At 53.1% G+C, this 19,530-nt stretch overlaps 1 protein-coding gene across 2 annotated transcripts in view; it reads right to left on the reverse strand.

Annotated features, from left to right (window-relative positions):
• Window positions 1–8,451: 8,451 nt before the first annotated feature.
• CAMK2A (calcium/calmodulin dependent protein kinase II alpha) overlaps window positions 8,452–19,530 on the reverse strand; it is a 70,035-nt gene continuing 58,956 nt past the window's right edge. For both annotated transcript variants that reach the window (XM_003900360.5, XM_003900359.5), the window contains 3 exons: window positions 17,104–17,198; window positions 11,921–12,149; window positions 8,452–11,643 (listed from right to left, as the gene is read on the reverse strand). In XM_003900360.5, the coding sequence (XP_003900409.1) occupies window positions 11,640–11,643; window positions 11,921–12,149; window positions 17,104–17,198 (328 nt within the window). In that variant the 3' untranslated portion in view covers window positions 8,452–11,639. The remainder of the gene's footprint in view (window positions 11,644–11,920; window positions 12,150–17,103; window positions 17,199–19,530) is intronic.

Genomic DNA, 19,530 nt, shown 5'->3' on the forward strand with positions numbered 1-19,530 from the left:
ACCGAGGCCCACGGAGGGAAGGAATCTTGCTCAAGGTGACCCAGCCAAGCCGAGCAGAGCCTGGGGTGGTGGGGCCAGCAAAGCAAAGCCCATGAGCCTGCTGCCTTCCTCCCTCTCCCGCTCCTCCTCAGCCCCGCCTGCAGGTGAAGGCTGGAGCTGAAGACCAGGGCTAGGAGGAGCTAAGAGTTTCCCAGTCCGGAAGAATCTCCGGGTTCCACCCACCCCCTCCTGGCAGGGCCTTGTCATATAAAAGAGCCCCAGGGCCTTTCAAATGCGAGGCCCAGGTGTTTGCAAAGGCTTTGATTGGGGGTGGAAAGGAAGGGCGGCTGCATATTTCAGATATTAATAAATTCCCCCTAACAAAGGGCCAGGCCCCCCTCCCACTCCTCTTTGTTTGGGGCTCTGGGTGAGGGGAAAGAGATGAATTTGCTAATTTGCAAAGCGTGTGAGAATGGCCTTCAGAATTCAGGTGCTTTTTCCCACGAGGCAGGCTCCAGCCCTGCTGGCAGCGCCTTGGTACTGAGCCTTCTCAGCGTGCCCTTTCTGGGCAAGAGGTGCTGTCTGCCCGGGCATGGGGCCATGGACTTTTGAATATTCCTCACCAGCCTCTTGGCTGCAGCCAGGTGTCCTGGGAGTCAGGAACGGAGCATCTTGGGAGTCTAGGCTTCCCTTCTCCTCAGATTCCAAGTGTCAGATTGGAGGGTTCTAGGAGTCCATGGGTCCCACCAGCTTCACTTCCTCCTGCCTCCCCAACCCCTGCCCCACTCCTGCCATTGGGCCTGTGGTCCCTGTCCTGCCCTCCCTGGCCCAGGCTTTCCGTTTCTCCTGCTTTTTCCATTTCCTCTGCTCTCAGACAACTTTTCCTGCCATGCCACCTTCTCATCCCTCCGTCGCCAGCAACATCTCCCAACTGCCCTGGTCCTGATCCCTGTACTGACTTTAGGTCTTCCTGGCTCAGAACAGCCCCCAGCCTGGCCCTGATTACAGTGGGAGCTGACTGGGGAACAGGGAGCCCCAGCTGGGGGAACCCACAACAGCATAGCAGGCAGCTCAGAGGAACCATCAGCCCTGTCTGGAGTAGGATCCCACCCCGCAACCCGCGAATGTCCTACCCGGCGGCAAACCCACGTGCCTACAGGGCCAGCCAGGAACCTGGGTGAGCAAAGCTGTTGGTATGAGCGAGAGAATATGAGGCAACTGACCCTCCGTGAGTGCTGGAGAGGCGAGAGGGAGTGGTGGGGACTGTGGTGAACTAAAGAAAGCATGCCTATCTTAAGAGGGAGGCCACCTCTCAGAAGTGTGGGCCCGGGCTACCAGATCTCTGGGCTTTTTAAAGGCAGCTGGAAATCTGGATTTTTATGAGAAATTTCCCAATGTGCAATGTGGATGACTGATTTAAAAGTTGTAATCATGGGGCCGGGTGGGGTGGCTCACGCCTGTAATCCCAGCACTTTGGGAGGCCAAGGTGGGCGGATCACGAGGTCAGGAGATCGAGACCATCCTGGCGAACACGGTGAAACCCCATCTCTACTAAAAACACAAAAAAATTAGCCAGGCTTGGTGGCACGCACCTGTAGTACCAGCTACTTGGGAGGCTGAGGCAGGAGAATCACTTGAACCCAGGAGGCAGAGGTTGCAGTGAACTGAGATCGTGCCACTGCACTCCAGCCTGGGGGACAGAGAGAGACTCCGTCTCAAAAAAAACAAAAAAAGTTGTAAGCACAGCTCAGTTAGGGCCTCCTGTCAGCCTCTCTGCAGGCTGACTGTTCTGCAGTCTCAGGGGATGAGCAGCCCAGAGGGATTACCCAGGTCCCATGGGGAGAATGTTCTGGAGCTGAGGCCAGGCCCCAGGGCTCTCCACCCTCACTCAGTCCTCTCATGTCCTGTCTCATCTGATCTGTGTGTCCATCTGAACTTGGGAGGCTGGTGTGGAGCCTTGGGAGGCATTGTATGTGCCTGGCTGGACTGTGGGGTAGGGTGCCCCGGGGCCCTTCATTCCTGTTCTGGGGCTTGTTAGAGGGTGCCCTTGGGCACCAGGAAATGCTGAGATGAGAAGCCTGGCCGTCCGCAGCCACTGCCAACGTGTGGTGTCTGTGGCAGGGAAGGAGGGAAGGCAGTGGAGGGGCAGGGGCTCCTACCCACACCATTAGGTCAGCCATATTCCCGAGGCCAAGTAAGGGTCAACAGTCTCCAGGGGTCACACTGGTTACCTGAGAGTTCGGTCCTCAGTGGGCCCTGAGCTCTGTGTTCCCGTCCATCACTCCAGCCCAGCTCATGCTTCTGAGCAGGCCAAGGCTGTCCTGCCTTTCATCCTTGGCTTAGGCAGGGCCTTCCGCCTTGATCCAGTGTCTTCCCGCCCACCCGTTGGGATCCTGGCCATCCTTTAAGTCCCTCCTAAATATGCCCTCCCCTGTAAGCCTTCCTCAATTCCCCAACCAGATGTGGACGCCTAGAATCTTCAGGGGGTCTGACTCAGTCCTACATCTGGTGAGTCCTGACAGCCCAGCCCTGCCTGCCCAGAGCACTCACGTCCTTTTGAGACAATGCATCTTGTTTCCATGTAGTGAAGACTCTCCTTGGATTCCAGAGCGCTTTGGGGCCACAGAAGGGCATGGTGCAGAGGCCTCAGGCTGCTCAGCCACATTGACCTGGATTTATTCCCAGCCCTGCTCCTCCCTGGTTGTGTGGTCTTGGGGAAGTCACTTAACCTCTCTACGCTCTTATTCTTTTACCTGTAAAATATGGGTAATGACAACTCCTACCTCGTAGCAGCACCACCCATGGGCTTGGTGGGCGTGTGATACACATTTATTGATTGGAGGAACACACTTGTGTCTACCGCCTCTGTCCCGCTACCAACTCCTTCAGGACAGAGATTGGACTCTCCTCATCTCTCAGTCGCCCCAATGACTCCACAAGGCTGGTTCACAGCTTTGTACCATGAAGCATCAAACTGAACACAGTTCTTGGGTGGCTCTGGGGATATCCAGCAAAGAGTTAAGACAGTCGCAGGCCCCTCAGGATCCCACGTGACCCTTAGTTGCTGAGCCCCGGGATCTGACGTAGACAGGCTCCTCCAGACTCATTTTTTGCTGGTGGCTCATGGAAAGTTTGGTTCTTTGAGCTCCAGGCCACTCCTTCTGGGGCCTGAGTCCTCGCTGAAGCTGGTCCTGCCCTGGAAGGGCGTCCAGGGCTGGCTGCCCGTCTGCGGATCCTTGGCCAACAGTTCCGCCTGCTCTGTCTCCGCCTGACTTCCTGCTGCCCTGGCCTTCTCCCCAAGGACAGAGCAGCAGCCCGCCCCCTCTGGCCGCAGGGAGGCTTTTTTCAGCACCTCCATTCAGAATCACTTCTTGTTTTGGGAAAGAAAGCCTTTTCCTGCTGAAGTCCATAGGCTCTATGAGCAGCAACCCCAGAAAACTGCAGCCAGGGAGCCAGGTTTGGTAGCTGGTGCCTGTAATCCCAGCTGCTCAGGAGGCTGAGGCCATAGGACTACTTGAGACCAAGAGTTCGAGACTAGCTTGGGCAATGTACCAAGACCTCATCTCTACATTTTTTAGAAGCCAGGCTTAGTGGTTTGTGCCTGTAGTCTCAGCTACTCAGGAGGCTGAGGCGGGAGGATTTTTGTTGTTGCTGTTGTTGTTTTGTGGAGTTTTTTTGAGACAGGCTCTCCTATCACCCAGACTGGAGTGCAATGGCACAATCACAGCTCACTGCAGCCTTGACCTGCCAGGCTCAAGCAATCCTCCCACCTCAGTCTCCCTAGTAGCTAGGATCACAGGTGTACACCACCATGCTCAGCTATTTTTTTACTCTTTTTATAGAGACAGGGTTTCACTTTGTTGTCCAGGCTGGTCTGGAACTCCTAGGCTCAAGCAATCTTCCTGTCTCAGCCTCCAAAGTGTTAAGATTACAGGTTTAAGCCGCCTTACCCAGCTGGGAGGATCTCTTGAGTGACAGGGTAAGATCTCTTCTCTAAAAAGAAAAGAAAACCGTGGGCAGTAGAAGCCAAGGAGGCCTTAGTTATCTGCTGGTCAAAGTGGAACTCTGGCTCCACGGTCCCTCCGAATCTGCTGCTTCACCTCTCTGAACCGCAGTGTTCTCAAATGTGAAAAGGGGAGAATAACTTTCCCTTTGTGGGGGATTAAATGAGATAAATTAGATGCTCAATACATATTTTTAAAATGTGATCAAAGTGCTTAGCACAAAATGTGGCATGCAGGAACCCTCTAGATGGGATGCATCTCATTAGCCAGCTCTCCCTTGTACAGATAAGGAAACTGAGGCTCAGCTCCCACCTCCAACCAGCTTGGGGAGAAGGAGGCTGGGAGATGGTGTGCCTGGAGCCAGAGACAGGCTAAGCTGGAGGCCCAGGCTTGCCAGCACCATCTGTGTGCCCTGAGGATCCGGCCTCAGTGTCCCCATTTGTAAAGCAAATGGGCTGAACAAGGGCAGAGGGCTCTGCAGAGGTGCCTCGGTGGAGGGAGGTGAGCAAAGGGGAGCTACCTGCACCCACCCACTCCATGCAGCCTTCTGCTAGGGACCACGCCACGGGAGCTAGGGCGGGGAGCAGCACCCCCTTCAGAGATGGATTGGGATTGGCTCTGCCTGGTGGGAAGGAAGTCTCGTTTCTCCTGCAGGATAAGTTTAAGGATTCAGAGCCCTGAAGGTTTCTCCAGTGAGCCAAATGCCCTGCCCAATCACGAGGAGTAGGGGGATACAGGGTGAGCGTGGGCACAGCGATAAAATCATCACAGTCCCAAGCCTGGCTTGACCTTGACTCTGCTGATCCAAGGTCAGGGTCTCAGAGAGCTTTGGGGCTTAGGGTGGCAGGGCTTAGAGGCAGGGGAGGGGCCTATGGTCAATATTGATTTAGCTGAGTCAGGGGAGGACAGGGAAGTGGGAAGCCTGGGGTGGGGCTCCCTGATAACTGCATCTTCAGGCTGCCATCGTGACTGTGGAAATGGGGTGGGGACAATGGGGGGAGGGGGAGGGGATGCTCCATGCAAATTCCCAAACCTGGGCGTTTACTAAAACTACAGCTGCCTGGACCCCTGCCCAGAAGAATGGCTCTTATTCTCTGAGGGTGGGGCCCAAAACCTCTGTATGTTTAGCAAACTCCCCGGTGAATCTGCAGCAGCCAGCTCAGTTCTCACATATGGAGTCCACAGGTTCAGTGTCATTGCAATATGAGGAAACTGAGGCCCAGAGAGGGGATGTGACTCCTCCAAGGTCACTTTGGGAGAGGATGCTGACAGTCCTCCCTTTTCTCCTGGAAGGAAGGAATCGTCCCCTGCCCCAGCTCCCTCCACCTCCAGTTGAGGCCCTGGGTCTGGGAAGGAATGGCTGGGCCAGGGTGTCCTGAGGGAAGTAGCCTGTGAGATGTTGGTAGACCTGGGTGGAGAAGGGAGGGCGAGGCTGGTCCCAGGAGGAAGAACAAGCAGAGGGCATTTCCACAGGACTGGACCTGCCCCACCTTGCCTTATGCACACCCCCCAGCACCTGCTAGGGGATGTTTCCTGAAAGATTTACCACAACCCAGGCCTGGGGAAGGCCATTTCCACCACTGGGGCCTACCCATGCCCTGAGAAAGCACCACATCATGGCAGATTTGGGGCTTACTCGGACCTTAGACACCTCTGGCCCCCACGGCCTCCTCCCAAGTCTGTTTTGCTCACCCTGCCGCCACAGTTCTGGGCTCCCAGCCTTTGCTCTGGCCTCCACACTCTCCCTGCCTCCATCCCATCAAGCACCCCATGAAGCTTTCTCCAGCCCGGTCACCATCTCTCTTTCTCCTTCCTCTGGGCTCTGCACACTTTGCACCTCCAGATCCAGGCCCCATCCCAGCCTTCCTTGAGTTCTTGCTCTCTGCATGTCTCTTGCTGTCTGGAATGGCATCAGAGATTCCTGGGGGACAGGAGTCATGAGACAGGTCTAGCTCATCTCTGAGCCCTCCTTGGAGCCCAGCCCAGCCATGGCATGCCCCAGGGAAGCAGGTGTGGAAGGCAGGTGTTCACCTCGGCTGAGAGCCTCAATCTCACCTCCCTCCCTCGTGCCCTGGGCCGTCTTGGGCGGGTTCCTTCCCTCTGGGCACACAGTCTTCTTATTCATGGAATAAAGAGAATAGTAGTGCCCTCAGTGGAGGGGTGTGCTAAGGATTGAGAGAGTACCTATAAAAGAGGTGGGCATGCCTGGCACTCGGTCAGTTCCCAGTGTTAACCGTTGTTACTTCTGGCTTGGTAGAATACTCATGCCCGCACAGCCTCCACTCCTGCATTCCAGGGGCACATCTGCTGGGGGTCTCCTCTATGCAAGAATGACAGTATCTGCCGTGTGCATCCGGAGCACGGACAAGATGCTGTCCTGCCTCCAAGGAGCACACAGTTCTGCAGAAACTTGCTTAGGTGACTTCAAACCAGAGATCTGTGGTGAGGAAGGTGGAGCAGATTGTGGAAGTCCATGGAGGGACCTAGCCCATGGTATGAGGGAGGCTGGGGAGGGTGGGGGAACTTCCCAGAGAAGATGCTGGAACCATGTGCTGAAGGGTGAGAAGGTGTTGCAGTGCACTCGGGGGAAAATGCGGGGGAAACGGCCCTCTGCAGTGCCTTTTGGAGTATGAAGACTGTGGGTGTAGACAACCGAGAGAGAAGGCAGTAGCTGGAAGGGGACAGAGTGTCAAAAGGGGAGGAGGTCCTAAGAATTCCAGTCACTCCTTGCTGGCTGTCCAGAGACCAGGGACAGGGCAGCACAGACCAGGGCAGGGGGGAAACAGAGTGCCGTGCTCTGAGTTCGAAGGCTGGGGTGAGTACTGGTCAGAGTCTTGCAAGAAATCTCTTTGCCTTTGAGTCTCATTATTTGCATCTTCAAAATAGGACTGTTGTAACTAGGACAAGAGGTGTTGTGAAAGCACTTTGTGAACTGTAGAGCATCATTCTCCTGTGAGATAATAATAGTGTTTTAAGTGGAGTCAGTACTTTTTGAGAGGTAAAGGATATCTCATAGGGTACGATAGACATACTGGGGGCCAAGGACCGCCTGAAACCTACTCCTGTGCTGCCATCTGCTGGTGAAGGGACACAATGGCCACCCAAGCCCTTAAGGCTTTCTGCAGGGCCCAGGAGCCACTGGGGCAAGTGAAGGCAGGGCTGGGAGGATGACTGGCACTAACCCTTGAGGACACCGAGGCAAAGGTGGCAAATGGAAGCCCCCAAGCCTCTCTTGCTTTTCTCAGCCTTGGCCTGTGCTGTCACTGTGAAGGTCCTCCGCTATGTGCAAGATGCACACTCCCCACAGACAGTGCCCCTGGCCATTCCACACACCAGCAGTGAGAATAGACCTGGAAAGCAGCTAGTGCAGGGATTCTGGAGTCCCAGGCACCTGGGGTATGGTCTAGAGGGAACTGTGGGCTCCGATGGGCACCTTTCCTTGGCTCTGTGGCATCCGGGTCTCTGGGCAATGGATGAGTGACCAGCTTGTCTGGTTGGCCTGGTGCTGTCCTGGTTTGAGCACTGAAAATCTCACATAGGTAGCTGGGAAGGTTGGTCACTCTTCCGTGGCCTGAAGGTGGCCAAAGCCTCTGCATCCACTTTGGCTCTGCCCTGCCAGAGGCCAGCAGCTCAGGCTCCAAGGACCAAAGTGTCCCAGGCACTAGGTCTAGACATATGTTTATGGGTAAAGAGACCCTTCCTCTGCCAGGCGCGGTGGCTCACGCCTGTAATCCCAGCACTTTGGGAGGCTGAGGTGGGTGGATCACGAGGTCAGGAGTTCAAGACCAGCCTAACCAATATGATGAAACCCCGTCTTTACTAAAAATACAAAAATTAGCCAGGTGTGGTAGTGCACGCCTTTAATCCCAGCTACTCAAGAGGCTGAGGCAGGAGAATTGCTTGGAGCCGGGAGACGGAGGTTGCGGTGAGCTGAGATCACACCATTGCACTCCAGCCTGAGCAACAGAGCAAGAGCGAGACTCTGTCTCAGAAAAAAAAAAATCCTTCTTCCCCTTCCCCATTCTTTAAAGCACTCTCTGGCATGGTGAGTCCTGGGCACTTGTCTGTGAGGCTGGGCTGAGGGAGGAGAATGGGTAGGGGACTCGTGGAATAACCTCCACATTGTACAGGGAAACTGAGGCCCAGAGGAGCAGAACCTTGCCCCAAGGCCTGAGGGAGACTTTAACTCTTGGCTGCTCAGCAACCCATAGCCACCCCTTTGCTCTTGTTGAGGGTACCCCCTGTACCTGGGAGAAAGCTAATTCCATCCCTGGCTCTATAGGTGGGGCACATGGTCCAGGCATAATCCCACAGTGACTGGTTCAGCCTTGAGCATGTGACCAGAGTTGGTCCAATCAGAATGAAGACCAGGACTTTTATTTTGCCATGGGGCAGATCTAGAACTGGAAATGAACAAAAACCTCCCAGCTCAGGGGCTTGACCAAGACAGGGACACACAGAGTGCACAGAAGTTTGTAGCTATTTATTGCACTGAAAACACCAAGAATAAAACAGACACCCCTTCTTCCCATCCCACCCCCGCCAATAGCAGAAAGTTTGAGCAGTGGTCATTCAAGTTCACAGCCACATATTTTTAAAAAAGAAAAGAAAAAAAAAAAGAACTGAAACAAAACCCCAAACAAATAGTAACAAAGAAACCAGCACGGGGAGTCTGGCAAACTCATCCCCCAAAAGGGTCTCCCTTTGAAGGGAGACAGGAGGCCCTGGGTCAGGATTCGCACCATGGTGGGCACAAACCCAGGAGAATACCTTCCTGTAAACGTGTTTGCATGCTGGAGCCAAGGTTTTGACTTGGGTTTGGATTTTTTTTTTTTTTTTGCATCTAAAGGAAGTTTTGGAGGAGCACAGAGTTTATCTGGTGAGGGTGGGCTCTGCGCAGATTTTTCTGGGAGTCTCCCCTGCCTGCCGCATCAGGATCATCCCTGGTGCCCTGTGGTGGCACCAGGTGGCTACCCACCCACAGGTGTGGCCTTCACAGTGGGGCCATCTCAGCCTGGGGTAGCGACGTGCCTCCACTTCTCTGGCACTTGGAGAGGGACACAGTGGACAGGAGGTGTGTCAGCCAATAAAATTATGGCAGGACCTCGGGCTCCTCCAGCTCAGTTTCCTCTGGTGGGGAAACCAAGCTCCAGAGAGGGGAAGGAACTTGCCCAAGGTCACACAGCAAGTCTGGTCAGAGCTGGGAATTGAAGCCTACTCACCCCAAATAACTGCTCTTTCCCCTGCAGTCCACTGCTGAAAAGCAGTTGACAGGCACTGAAGAGGGGAATCAGGGGCAGGTGGGGGAGGGGATGGAGCCTGACCAGGTCTAGAAGTAAACAGGAGTCCAGCTAGTGACTATCCCTGCCAGTTCCTGCAGGTAAATTAGGCTTCACATCACTAGACGTTTGCTCCTTCATCGGTTGGAATGGGAACAAAGAACCCTTTTAACCAATGAGGAAACTGAGGCTGAAGAAGAGCTCAGACCTTGCTCTGTAATTGCAGCAGCCCCTGGTGAAGGCCACACCCTCACCCTTGACTGGGGGTGGCTGTAGGGAACCGGCAGCTCACAAGGGGGACAGGTGGGTTTGCCCCTGGGATAATGGGATCACTGGGCCTTACTGGGAAGCCCTCTGGGCCTGGGGCAGGCCGACAGCCCGACCTGGGCCTGGGCAGCAAGGTCTCTGCCAAGGACCGAGGCCAGTGATGGGCCAGCTTGGAAACCAGGAGGCCTGGGCAGCATCTCTCCTGGCCTGCAGACCTGGCGCTGCCTGTCTCACCTGGACCTGGGCAGCAGGACTTGAGAAAAGAATCCAGCAGACAGCTGGTGATCGGGGAGAGCTCAGAAAGTATTAGATCAAACATCCTCACCAGTTCTGCTCCAACCAACACCCAGGAGGGTCGAGGGTACCGGAGCCTCCTCCAATCCCTGGGGACGTGGCTCTTCCTCCCCTAAAATCCTCCAGAGGGGACGGTATCTCATGCTGGCAAAACACGGCCACACAGAGGCCAAAAGCACAGAGAGGCAGCAACATAATTCCGAGTCGGACACTGAGAATACAACCTCTATTTTTTTTTAAGTCCAAAACATGTAGATTGGTTTTGTTGAGTGTTTTCTTCTTTTCGTTTGTTTTCAACATACTTACTGCATATAAAGTCATGCAAAGAAAACAGTGCAGACAGTAGATCCTAGTGGATGTGCCAAGGTATTCCACTCAGAGTCAATCCCAGGGAAAGAGGGAAAGAGGAAAAGAAAGGGAGAATGCGAACCCGAGGCTGCAGGATGAGGCGTGAAGAGTAGAAATTCCCAGTGCTCTGCTGTGGTCATCAGACGTCAAGGGGAGAGAGGCAATGGAGACACATGCTCACGGGCCCCCAGAGGTGGGTGGGGGGCACTGGGGGTGGCACACTGATACGGTCAGATGAAATCCCGGGAAGTTCAGTAGTGAAGACCCCAGTTTGGGAGGGAAGCAAAGAAAAGTCCAGATATTTCCATCCTGACAGCCTCCCTCCTCCTCTCTGCCCTGACTTGCTGTTCCTGAGTCAGTGCTGGCATCTGATGCTTCCACAGTCCCAAAAGGAACGCCTGTGTCAGTACACCTTGGGACCAAAATGGCAGAGAGGCCCTTCTCCCCGGAGCTGAGTCTGCCTCGGCCCCAATAACCACAGGTGACAAGGTCCACCTCAGAGATGACAAAGAAAAAAAAAAAACTAGAACAGAAAAAAAACTACCCCTCACCCCCTTCCTACACCCCTTCCGACCTGACCCTTCTCACAATAATCTGAGAAGTTTAGTTATTACATAAATATCCATTAACGCGAAATCCATTTACGAAATACACAGAAATTTGGCTATAAAAAGGCATGCGGTCCAAGTAGAAGTGATACCTAAACGTTGCTTTCGTTTGCCCCCCAAAAACAATTAGATTCCCTCTCTGAGATATGACGAAGCTGGAATTCTCCAGGGTTAACGGTGGAGCGGGGTGGGCGGGTTAATGTTGGAGGTGGACTTCACCAGAAGGAAGCAGAAAGCAAGTAGGGGCACCTGAGAGGGCCACGTCCCCCACACTGAGGGAAGGGTCAGACCACCCTGAGGTCAGCACAGGAGAGAGAAGACTTAGGGGAGCACTTTGAGGCAGGAGGCTCCTGGCATATGCTCTTCTCCCCCCTCCTTCAGGGCGGTTGGCTTGGGGGAAGGGAGTGTCATCTGCCCTTCCCCGGGGACACTGGAATAGGAGAGGTCTGGGAGAGGGATGGGCAGATGCTGCCTTCCTCACCATGCCACCCCTCCTTCTCCCCAGCCACTAGTGGGCACACAGCCCGGGCATTCTAGCCTACAGCCCAAGACAGGCCAGGCGGACAGCAGCCGAGGCTGGGGAGAGAGGGCCAGTGCCGTGGGCACCCATGCCTGAGGAAGCCCCAGCCTGGCAGGAGAGAGGGTGGGGGTGAGAGGTGGGGAGATGTGGCCATTCGCTCTGAAGTTGCGATGACTTTTGTGAACAAGCAAGTTTTCTTGATGCAGGTACAGAAGTGACGGTGGTGGGGTGATGAGATGGGAGAATTCCAGCAAAATCCACCTGGGAGAACCAGCAGCTCCATTCCACGGACAGAGTGGATCTCTGCGGCACAGCAACGCAGTGACCCTGGCCTGGTCCCTCAGCTGTAAGACACACACGGGGTGCTTCTCAGGGCATGGTGTTTCCTGCTTGGGCAACCCACCCACCCTGCCGCTTTAGATGGAGTCCAAGCGGTCCCCAGTGGCTCCTGCCCAGCTCTTCCCTCAGACCTGCAGGCCTTGCCCCCCCTTCTTGGGGTCTTCCCACTCCACCCTGCAGCCTTTCAGAGCTGAAGGCAGCAGCTTCCCTGACGTAATCCCCTCCAGGGCAACACTCCCATCCTTTACATTACCCTGGGAGGTGGGAAGGAGGGATTCTTACTGGGGCAGGACGGAGGGCGCCCCAGATCTGTGGAAGTGGACGATCTGCCATTTGCCGTCCCGGCGGTGCCAGACGCGGGTCTCCTCCGACTGGGCAGTGCGTGGGATGCCGCCGGCGTCCAGGTACTGCGTGATGCGGATGTAGGCGATGCAGGCTGACTCGTCGCCCATCAGGTGGATGTGGGGATTCAGGATGGTGGTGTGCACGGGCTTGCTGTTCCGGGACCACACTGGAGACGGGGATGGGAGGGGCAGAGGAGATGCAACCGGGGCCCTCCTGTCTCACTTTCTTCACTTCCTCCACTCCCAGCAGCCCTCTCAATGGAAGCACACTGTCTGCCCCATTTGTAGGGAGGGGGCCTCTGTGGCAGGGCTCAGCTACCTGGCATCAAGGTAGAACTTCTAGATGATGGGGACATCACATCCCAGCTTAGATACAGTGGAGTTCACACATGCAGAATTCATCAAACAAGGGAAAATGGAATGTTAGAATCATGACTATTAGCCACATGGAATAAGCCTAGAGGATTACAGAACCAGATGAGCTCTGAGCAGAGTCTCAAATCCGGATCTCCCCAGGTACCAGGCAGGCACATAAACAACGGGGGCTGAGCCAGGTATAAGATGCTAAATGACAACTGACCCTTTGCCTCTGGGTCAGGGAGGCGATAGGGAGTGATGGGGACTGTGGCGAATAGACTGTCTTGTCCCACCTAAAGTGGGTATCCTGCACACAGCTTCCCTGGTGGTTGCTATGTGAGTGAGACTGGTGTTGACATGCCTGGTTTTTCAAGAGAATCTGGAAGTCTGAATTTTTATATGAAAACTCTTCATTTTTTATTATTGGCATCTAATTCAAATTTAAAACATCGTGCAAGCCAAGTGAAACATATCTACAATTCAGACACGGCCCGTGGGCCTGTTAGCCCCTTCTCCTATAGATACACAGAATTGCGGAAACTTGGGGGAATATGAGAACTGTAGAATCTTAGAACCTTGAAATAATAAGAACGGTATTGATACCGTTCTTGGGGTGAAGTCATGGGGTGAGGTCATGGGGCTTTCCAATGTCAGGGAGAGATGCATAGCTCTTGGAATCGTAATAGGGCCGACAAAGTCCCTGACACCAGCTTCCACCGCTTGAAACATGGGGCATCACCATTAGTATTACTATATTAATTCTAGAAACTCGATGTTTTCCTCAAGATAGAAAATGAAAGCATAGAAAGACAACAACCCAGGGAGGGGTCGGACAGTGGTGATCTATATCTCAGGCCTGAGAGGAGCCCTTCCCTTTGTGTAGCCCGAATATAGGTCTGAATCATGGGAGGCGCTGACTTAAAACACAACCTCCCCAACCCCACCCTTAGAGAGCCCAGTTCAAGAACCTCTAATATTAAAAGTATCCCTTCTCCTTCCCTACCCCTTGATCCTGGTACCAAGCTAGGTTTGTGAGCCACTTATTTCCTGAAAAATGTAAAATGTATTTTTTTTTTTTCAGGATTGCAGAAAATATCCAATAGTACCCATCCCCTAATATCAGAAGCACGCTACACCCAGGCTTTGGATAAAGGACTTAAAATCACCAAGTCTTAGGCACCGTAGAATAACAGACTTAGAATTTGGGCTCTCAGACATACAGAATGTAGAGTTTCAGCATCATAGACTTGGGAGTGACCTCAGAGGTCAGAGGTCACCCAGCAGCCCAACTGTAGAATCTGGGGAGGGCTCTGTAAGTGTCCCTGACAGCATTCAGGGCTGAAGGCATACAAGATCAATGTATCCATTCCACAGATATGCAAACTCAGGTCCAGAGAAGCAATCTGACTTGTCCCAAGCTGGGCTAATTCCTGAAAAAATGCAGTGGAATCTAAAAGAAGTCAGTTTCGGCTGGGAGCCATGGCTCACTCCTGTAATTCCAACAGTTTAGGAGACCGAGGCAGGTGGATTGCATGAGCCCAGGAGTTCGAGACCAGCCTGGGCAACAAGGTGAAACCCTGTCTCTACAAAAAATACGAAAAATAGCCAGTCTCATAACCTGGTAGTTAGGTAGGTAGGTAGATAGATAGATAGATAGACAGATAGATAGATAATAGATAGATAAAATTAAAAAAAAAAAAAAGTCAGTTTCCAAGTGAGACTGGGTTAGAACAATCTAGAACAATCCCAGGAGGGACAAACAGAGCTTAGCATTGCTGGGGGCACTGGGCCTTGCTGCAGTCAGCAAGGACTGGAGTCCTAGAAGGTATTTGTAAAGAAATGCCACCTGATGTGGTGTCTTTTGAAAAGATAGGCAGCTTCCAATATCTACCCTTGTGCATAGGGTGGGAGAGAGAATCAAGTCCTCAACAGGAAAAAATAGGGCTCTGGGAGGTGGAACTTGGCCGGGAGTGAGCAGTTACTCTGGGTCTGCCCTTGTGGGTTCTGCCTTGGAGGTGAGCAGATGTTTAAGCCTGGAGTCTGGGGGCCAGCACTAAGATGGGGCCCGCTGCATAGAGGCAGGCCAAGGGCTGCATGGCTTCCTCTCTGTGATTATTTCCATTTTGCCATCCCTGAGCCTTTACAGTTGGGCCTTAACCTGGTCCCTGCTTTGTGGGGATTGTAAGTTCACAGTGGGGGACCGGTGCCCCCAGAGGACAGACTGTAGGATAATAGCTACCGTGATCAGTGAGGGAGCTCCAGGGTGACAGGGACATATGGGGTCCAGCCACCTCTCCTTGCATGAAAATTCTATTTTTTTTTTTTTTTTTTAGATGCAGTCTTGTTCTGTCTCCCAGGCTGGAGTGCAGTGGCATGATCTTGGCTCACTGAAACCTCTGCCTCCCAGGTTCAAGTGATTCTTGTGTCTCAACCTCCCGAGTAGCTGAGATTACAAGTGTGCACCACCACACCTGGCTGATTTTTGTATTTTTAGCAGAGATGGGGTTTCACCATGTTGGCCAGACTTGGTCTTGAACTCCTGACCTTAGGTGATCCTCCCACCTCAACCTCCCAAAGTGCTGGGATTACAGACATGAGCCACTACACCCGGCTGAGAATTCAATCTTCCTTGCTAGCCTTGGAGAATTCACTTGATTTATTAAAGGAAGATGTTGCGTTCTTCTTCACAGCTTTTTGGAGGGTGTTCTTTGCCTCTGTACTCTATAAAGTTCAGTGAGAGAGAGTGCAAGCCAGGAGAGGAGTGTCAGTCCCAGTGGGGGTTTGCTAACGTGCAGATGCAGCAGGTGCTACAGGGATGGGAAAGGGCACTGGGGTGAGTCAGGTCTAGGTTCTGCCACCGGCTTCCTGGATTCCTTTAGACAAGTCACTTCCCTCTGAGCCTCAGTTTCCCCTCTGTATGATGAAGAGCTGGACCAGATCCTACTTCAGTCACTGAAGTAGCTTCTTTGTTATTTTTACCATTCACGAGTGCCACTGTACGCACTTCATTAAAGTATTTCCTGGGGCGGGCTTGGTGGCTCACACCTGTAATCCCAGCATTTTGGGAGGCTGAGGCAGGCGGATCACCTGAGGTCAGGAGCTTGAGACCAGCCTGGCCAACATGGTGAAACCCCATCTCTACTAAAAATACAAAAATTAGCTGGGTGTGGTGGCGGGCACCTGTGATCCCAGCTACTCAGGAGGCTGAGGCAGGAGAATTGCTTGAACCTGGGAGGTGGAGGTTGCAGTGAATCAAGATCGTGCCACACTGCACTTCAGCCTGGGCAACAGAGTGAGACTCAGTCAAAAAAAAAAAAAAAAAAAAAAAAAAAAAAAGGATTTTCCTGAATTGATTCACTTTACTAATTTCTATAGGTTTTTTGTTTTTTGTTTTTTTTGTGGAGAATGAATCTTGTTCTGTCGCCCAGGCTGGAGTGCAGTGGTGCAATGTTGGCTCACTGCAGCCTCAGCCTCCCTAGTAGCAGGGATTACAGGCACCCACCACCATAGTCAACTAATTTTTGTATTTTTAGTAGAGACGGGGTTTCATCATATTGGCCAGGCTGGTCTCGAACTCCTGACCTCAAGTGATCTGCCCGCCTCAGCCTCCCACCGTGCCGGGATTACATGCGTGAGCCACCGCGCCCAGCTATAGATTTATTTTAAAATAAAACTTATTGACATAATCATTAATGAACAATCAGTACAATGAATAAAGTTCTAATAATAAGGCCTGTGAAAATGAAAGAAAGTTACATAATCCTTGTACCATTCTCCTGCCTGAAAGAGATCTGAGCCTGAGATTTGCTTTCTCTTTGATAAAGAGGGAAATTACAAAGTGGCAGAGAGGTGTTGAAGACAGGCTAGCACCCAGCAGAGCCTTTCCCCTGATGGAGCCAGAGTATTGAAAGAGAATTAAGAAGGAAAGAGTTCTCTCACTGTGTAAACTAATGCTGTTTTAAGTGGTGCCCACATATACCTGAAATCACTGTGTAGCCTCAGTGGTACACGCCCTTGACTTTGGGGCACCCTGGATATACCACTTCTTAGGTCCTTCCTCCCTGTCCTAAGCTGCATGATTCTAACCTGTGTGCATTTTGATTTCTGACCCTGGCCTAGGGAAACACAGACACAGGCAGAAAGCACCCTGGGTCAGGCCCAGCCTCAACCCTCTGACGCTCCTGGTTGCAAAGCTGCCAAGGTCTCTCCTGCAAAGGAGAGGCCCAGGAAGGACAGACATGCAGGACAGAGACCTAGACAAACAGGCAGGGGCACAGCAGTGTGAGCTCTCTGTCCTCACCTCTTTCCCAAACTGCCCACCCACAGAGGGCACTTGTATAACAACCCACCAGCCAGCTTGTGACCAGCTGGGCAGCTGGGATGGCCCCAAGCATCAAGATAACTGTAACTCGGGTGTGTGTGCCAGTGGGAAGGCTCTCTTATCTATAATACGGGAATCAAGGCCCTCCCCAGGCTCCTCCCAGGGTCATGGGCAGGAGAGGTCTGGGAGGGCTTGTTCCATATGTCCCTGGTCTCTGGGACCTTGCCTGCCCCATCTTCAACCACAGGAGGGGTAGCTGGTAGTCAATGGGCCAGGGTTAGGAGAGGGAACCAAGAGGGTACCAACCCCAGTCCACACGGGAGCTTCCTCTTCGATGGCTCCTGAGCCGCCCCTGGGGCCCTGCCCGTCACCCTGCTGTGCCATCCGGCAGGACATGGAACGAGAGCAGACAACAGGCACCACAGAGAGAAGGAATTGCTCACGGTTTTCAAAATAGAATCGATGGAAGTCCAGGCCCTCAACCAGGTTCCCCAGGGCCTCAGGTTCGAAGGCTGTCATGCCAGGGTCGCACATCTTCCTGGGGGAAAGAAGCCAGAGGAAAGAGGGGCTGGGGCGGCTTCTCACTGGACCCTTGGAGGGTGAGCCTGTGAAATAGGAATGATTGCACCCACCTCACAGGATCATTGAAGTTAGTGGATGGGAAGGGGCTTGCAAGCTATCAAGTAGGTGATATCACTGACGGGTTGGTGCCATCTGGATCCCAGAAGCCTAGGTTCAGGCCCTGGCTCTGCCAATGGCTATGCAACCCCAAGCAAGTGGCTTCGCCCCTTTAAGCAAGAGCACCATGGATGGTGTGCAGGGCTGTGCGGTGCACTAAAGGTGCTGGTGGGGAGGAAATTCAGCTTGCTCTGTACTCTCCAGATTGCACTCCCTCGTTCAGGACAGTGGATCCAGAGGGGGCTTTTTCTAATTTGTTTTCCTGTGGGGTCGGGATGGGGGACACTGCCTTTTCCTTCCCATAAAAGTGACTTCTGCTTATCAAGCTAGGTGTATACCCGGAAGGGGTGAGTTTTGCTCATTTGAACAAAGGTACCCTATTGTGAACAGCAGCCTTGGCTGTGAGCCTCAGTTTCCTCTTCTGTAAGATGAGAAAAATAGCATTAGATGAGGTACTATCTGGGAGGAGAAGCACAGGGCATGACAGAGGCTGTGTATTTTCAGCTGTCGTTCCCTTCCAGGTCCTAGTCTTCCGGGAGACCCTGACAGCTAGGCAGGGGAGGGGAACAACCTGTCTTTCCCATCTCCAGGTCTGTGAGATCTTTTGTGGTATAACACAGACCCCTGTGACAATAGCAATGAAGCCAGGGACAGGAAATGTCCCAGGACAAGCAAAGCTCCCAACCCAGGGTAGAATTGGAGACACCCAGGAGAAGGTGTCAGGCCCAGCACCGTCTGAGCTGGAGAATTTGCAGGGTGCACTGTCCCTGCTCTGTCCTGTCTGTTTGGGTGACCCCAGACAACTTGCTTCTCTACTCATTACCCCAAATTCTCTAGATGGCTTAAGCCAGGGGCTGGGGGACTGTGCTTGGACCAAACAGGATGCTCAGGACCCTTTCAGCTCCAGAATCCCCCAAGAGTGGGGGTCTGGACATGTGGGAGACTGAGCGCCCCCACTGAAGAAGCCCCAACCCTGGAGGCACCTGGATGTTCCTGCCTCCTAGGGTGAAGACTTGGAGGTCATCCACCCCAACTCCATTGTACATATGGGGAAACTGAGGCTCAGAGAGATGAAGGAACATGTTCAAGGTTACACAGGGCATCCTGGACCCCAGAGGTCATGGCAAGGGGTCAGAACCTAGAGCAGGCTGCAGATGTCAGAGGAAGTGACATCACATAGGTGGGAGGTGTTCCCCAGGATCCCCAGAAGTGCCACTGAGGAGCTTGGGGACCACCGGGGCCACCTCTCTTTCCTTCACTCCCTGGCTGTGTGCTTTCAGAGCCACTGGCATGATACATTCCAAGTCCATTCTTTCTAGAACTGGCTGCAAGATCAGCTTCACAGCCTATTTCCATGCTTTTATGCAACGCTCAGGTATATACATGCACACGCACCTGCGCACCCTCCTTGTGCACAGCCTCAAACGTGTACACATGTGTACCAGTGCATGCATACACATATGTACACATCACCCTCAGTTCCACACATGCATCTTCTAAGCCCCTTGTTCTTCCAGAGGGAGCCAGCGACCTTCTAGGGGGCTTTGCCACCTGCTGCCGCTGAAAACTCTCCCACAGTTAGAATGCACCTGGCAGGCCGTCGTGGTGGCTCACGCCTGTAATCCCAGCACTTTGGGAGGCTGAGGTGGGTGGATCATGAGGTCAGGAGTTTGAGACCAGCCTGACCAACATGGTGAAACCCCGTCTCTACTAAAAATACAAAAATTAGCTGGGCGTGGTGGTGGGCACCTGTAATCCCAGCTACTCAGGAGGCTGCGGCAGGAGAATCGCTTGAACCCGGGAGACGGAGGTTGTAGTGAGTTGAGATCACACCACTGCACTATAGCCTGGGTGACAGAGTGAGACTCCATCTCAAAAAAAAAAAAAAAAAAGAATGCACCTGGTCTGCCAAGCCTTTGAGAGGCAAACTTCAGCTCTGGGCACATTGGAAACCAGGAACAGGCTACCCAAAGAGCAAACCCCAGCCAGGTTATGCCCAACTCACTTTAACCCAACAGGCAAAAATAACTCTGCCTTGGTTGGCAGTCTTTGTCCTCTAAAAAGCGTATGTCTGGTCTCCAGGCCCAGGCCTTGCCAGCATTGGTCAAAATATTAAGGACTAAGCCCAAAATATTTACTCTCCCTGGGGCCAGCTGAGGGCCCAAGTGAAGTTTTGTTTCTGGGCCAGACCA

Source organism: Papio anubis, chromosome 5 (assembly GCF_008728515.1).
Source record: "Papio anubis isolate 15944 chromosome 5, Panubis1.0, whole genome shotgun sequence".
Taxonomy (NCBI): Eukaryota; Metazoa; Chordata; class Mammalia; order Primates; family Cercopithecidae; genus Papio; species Papio anubis.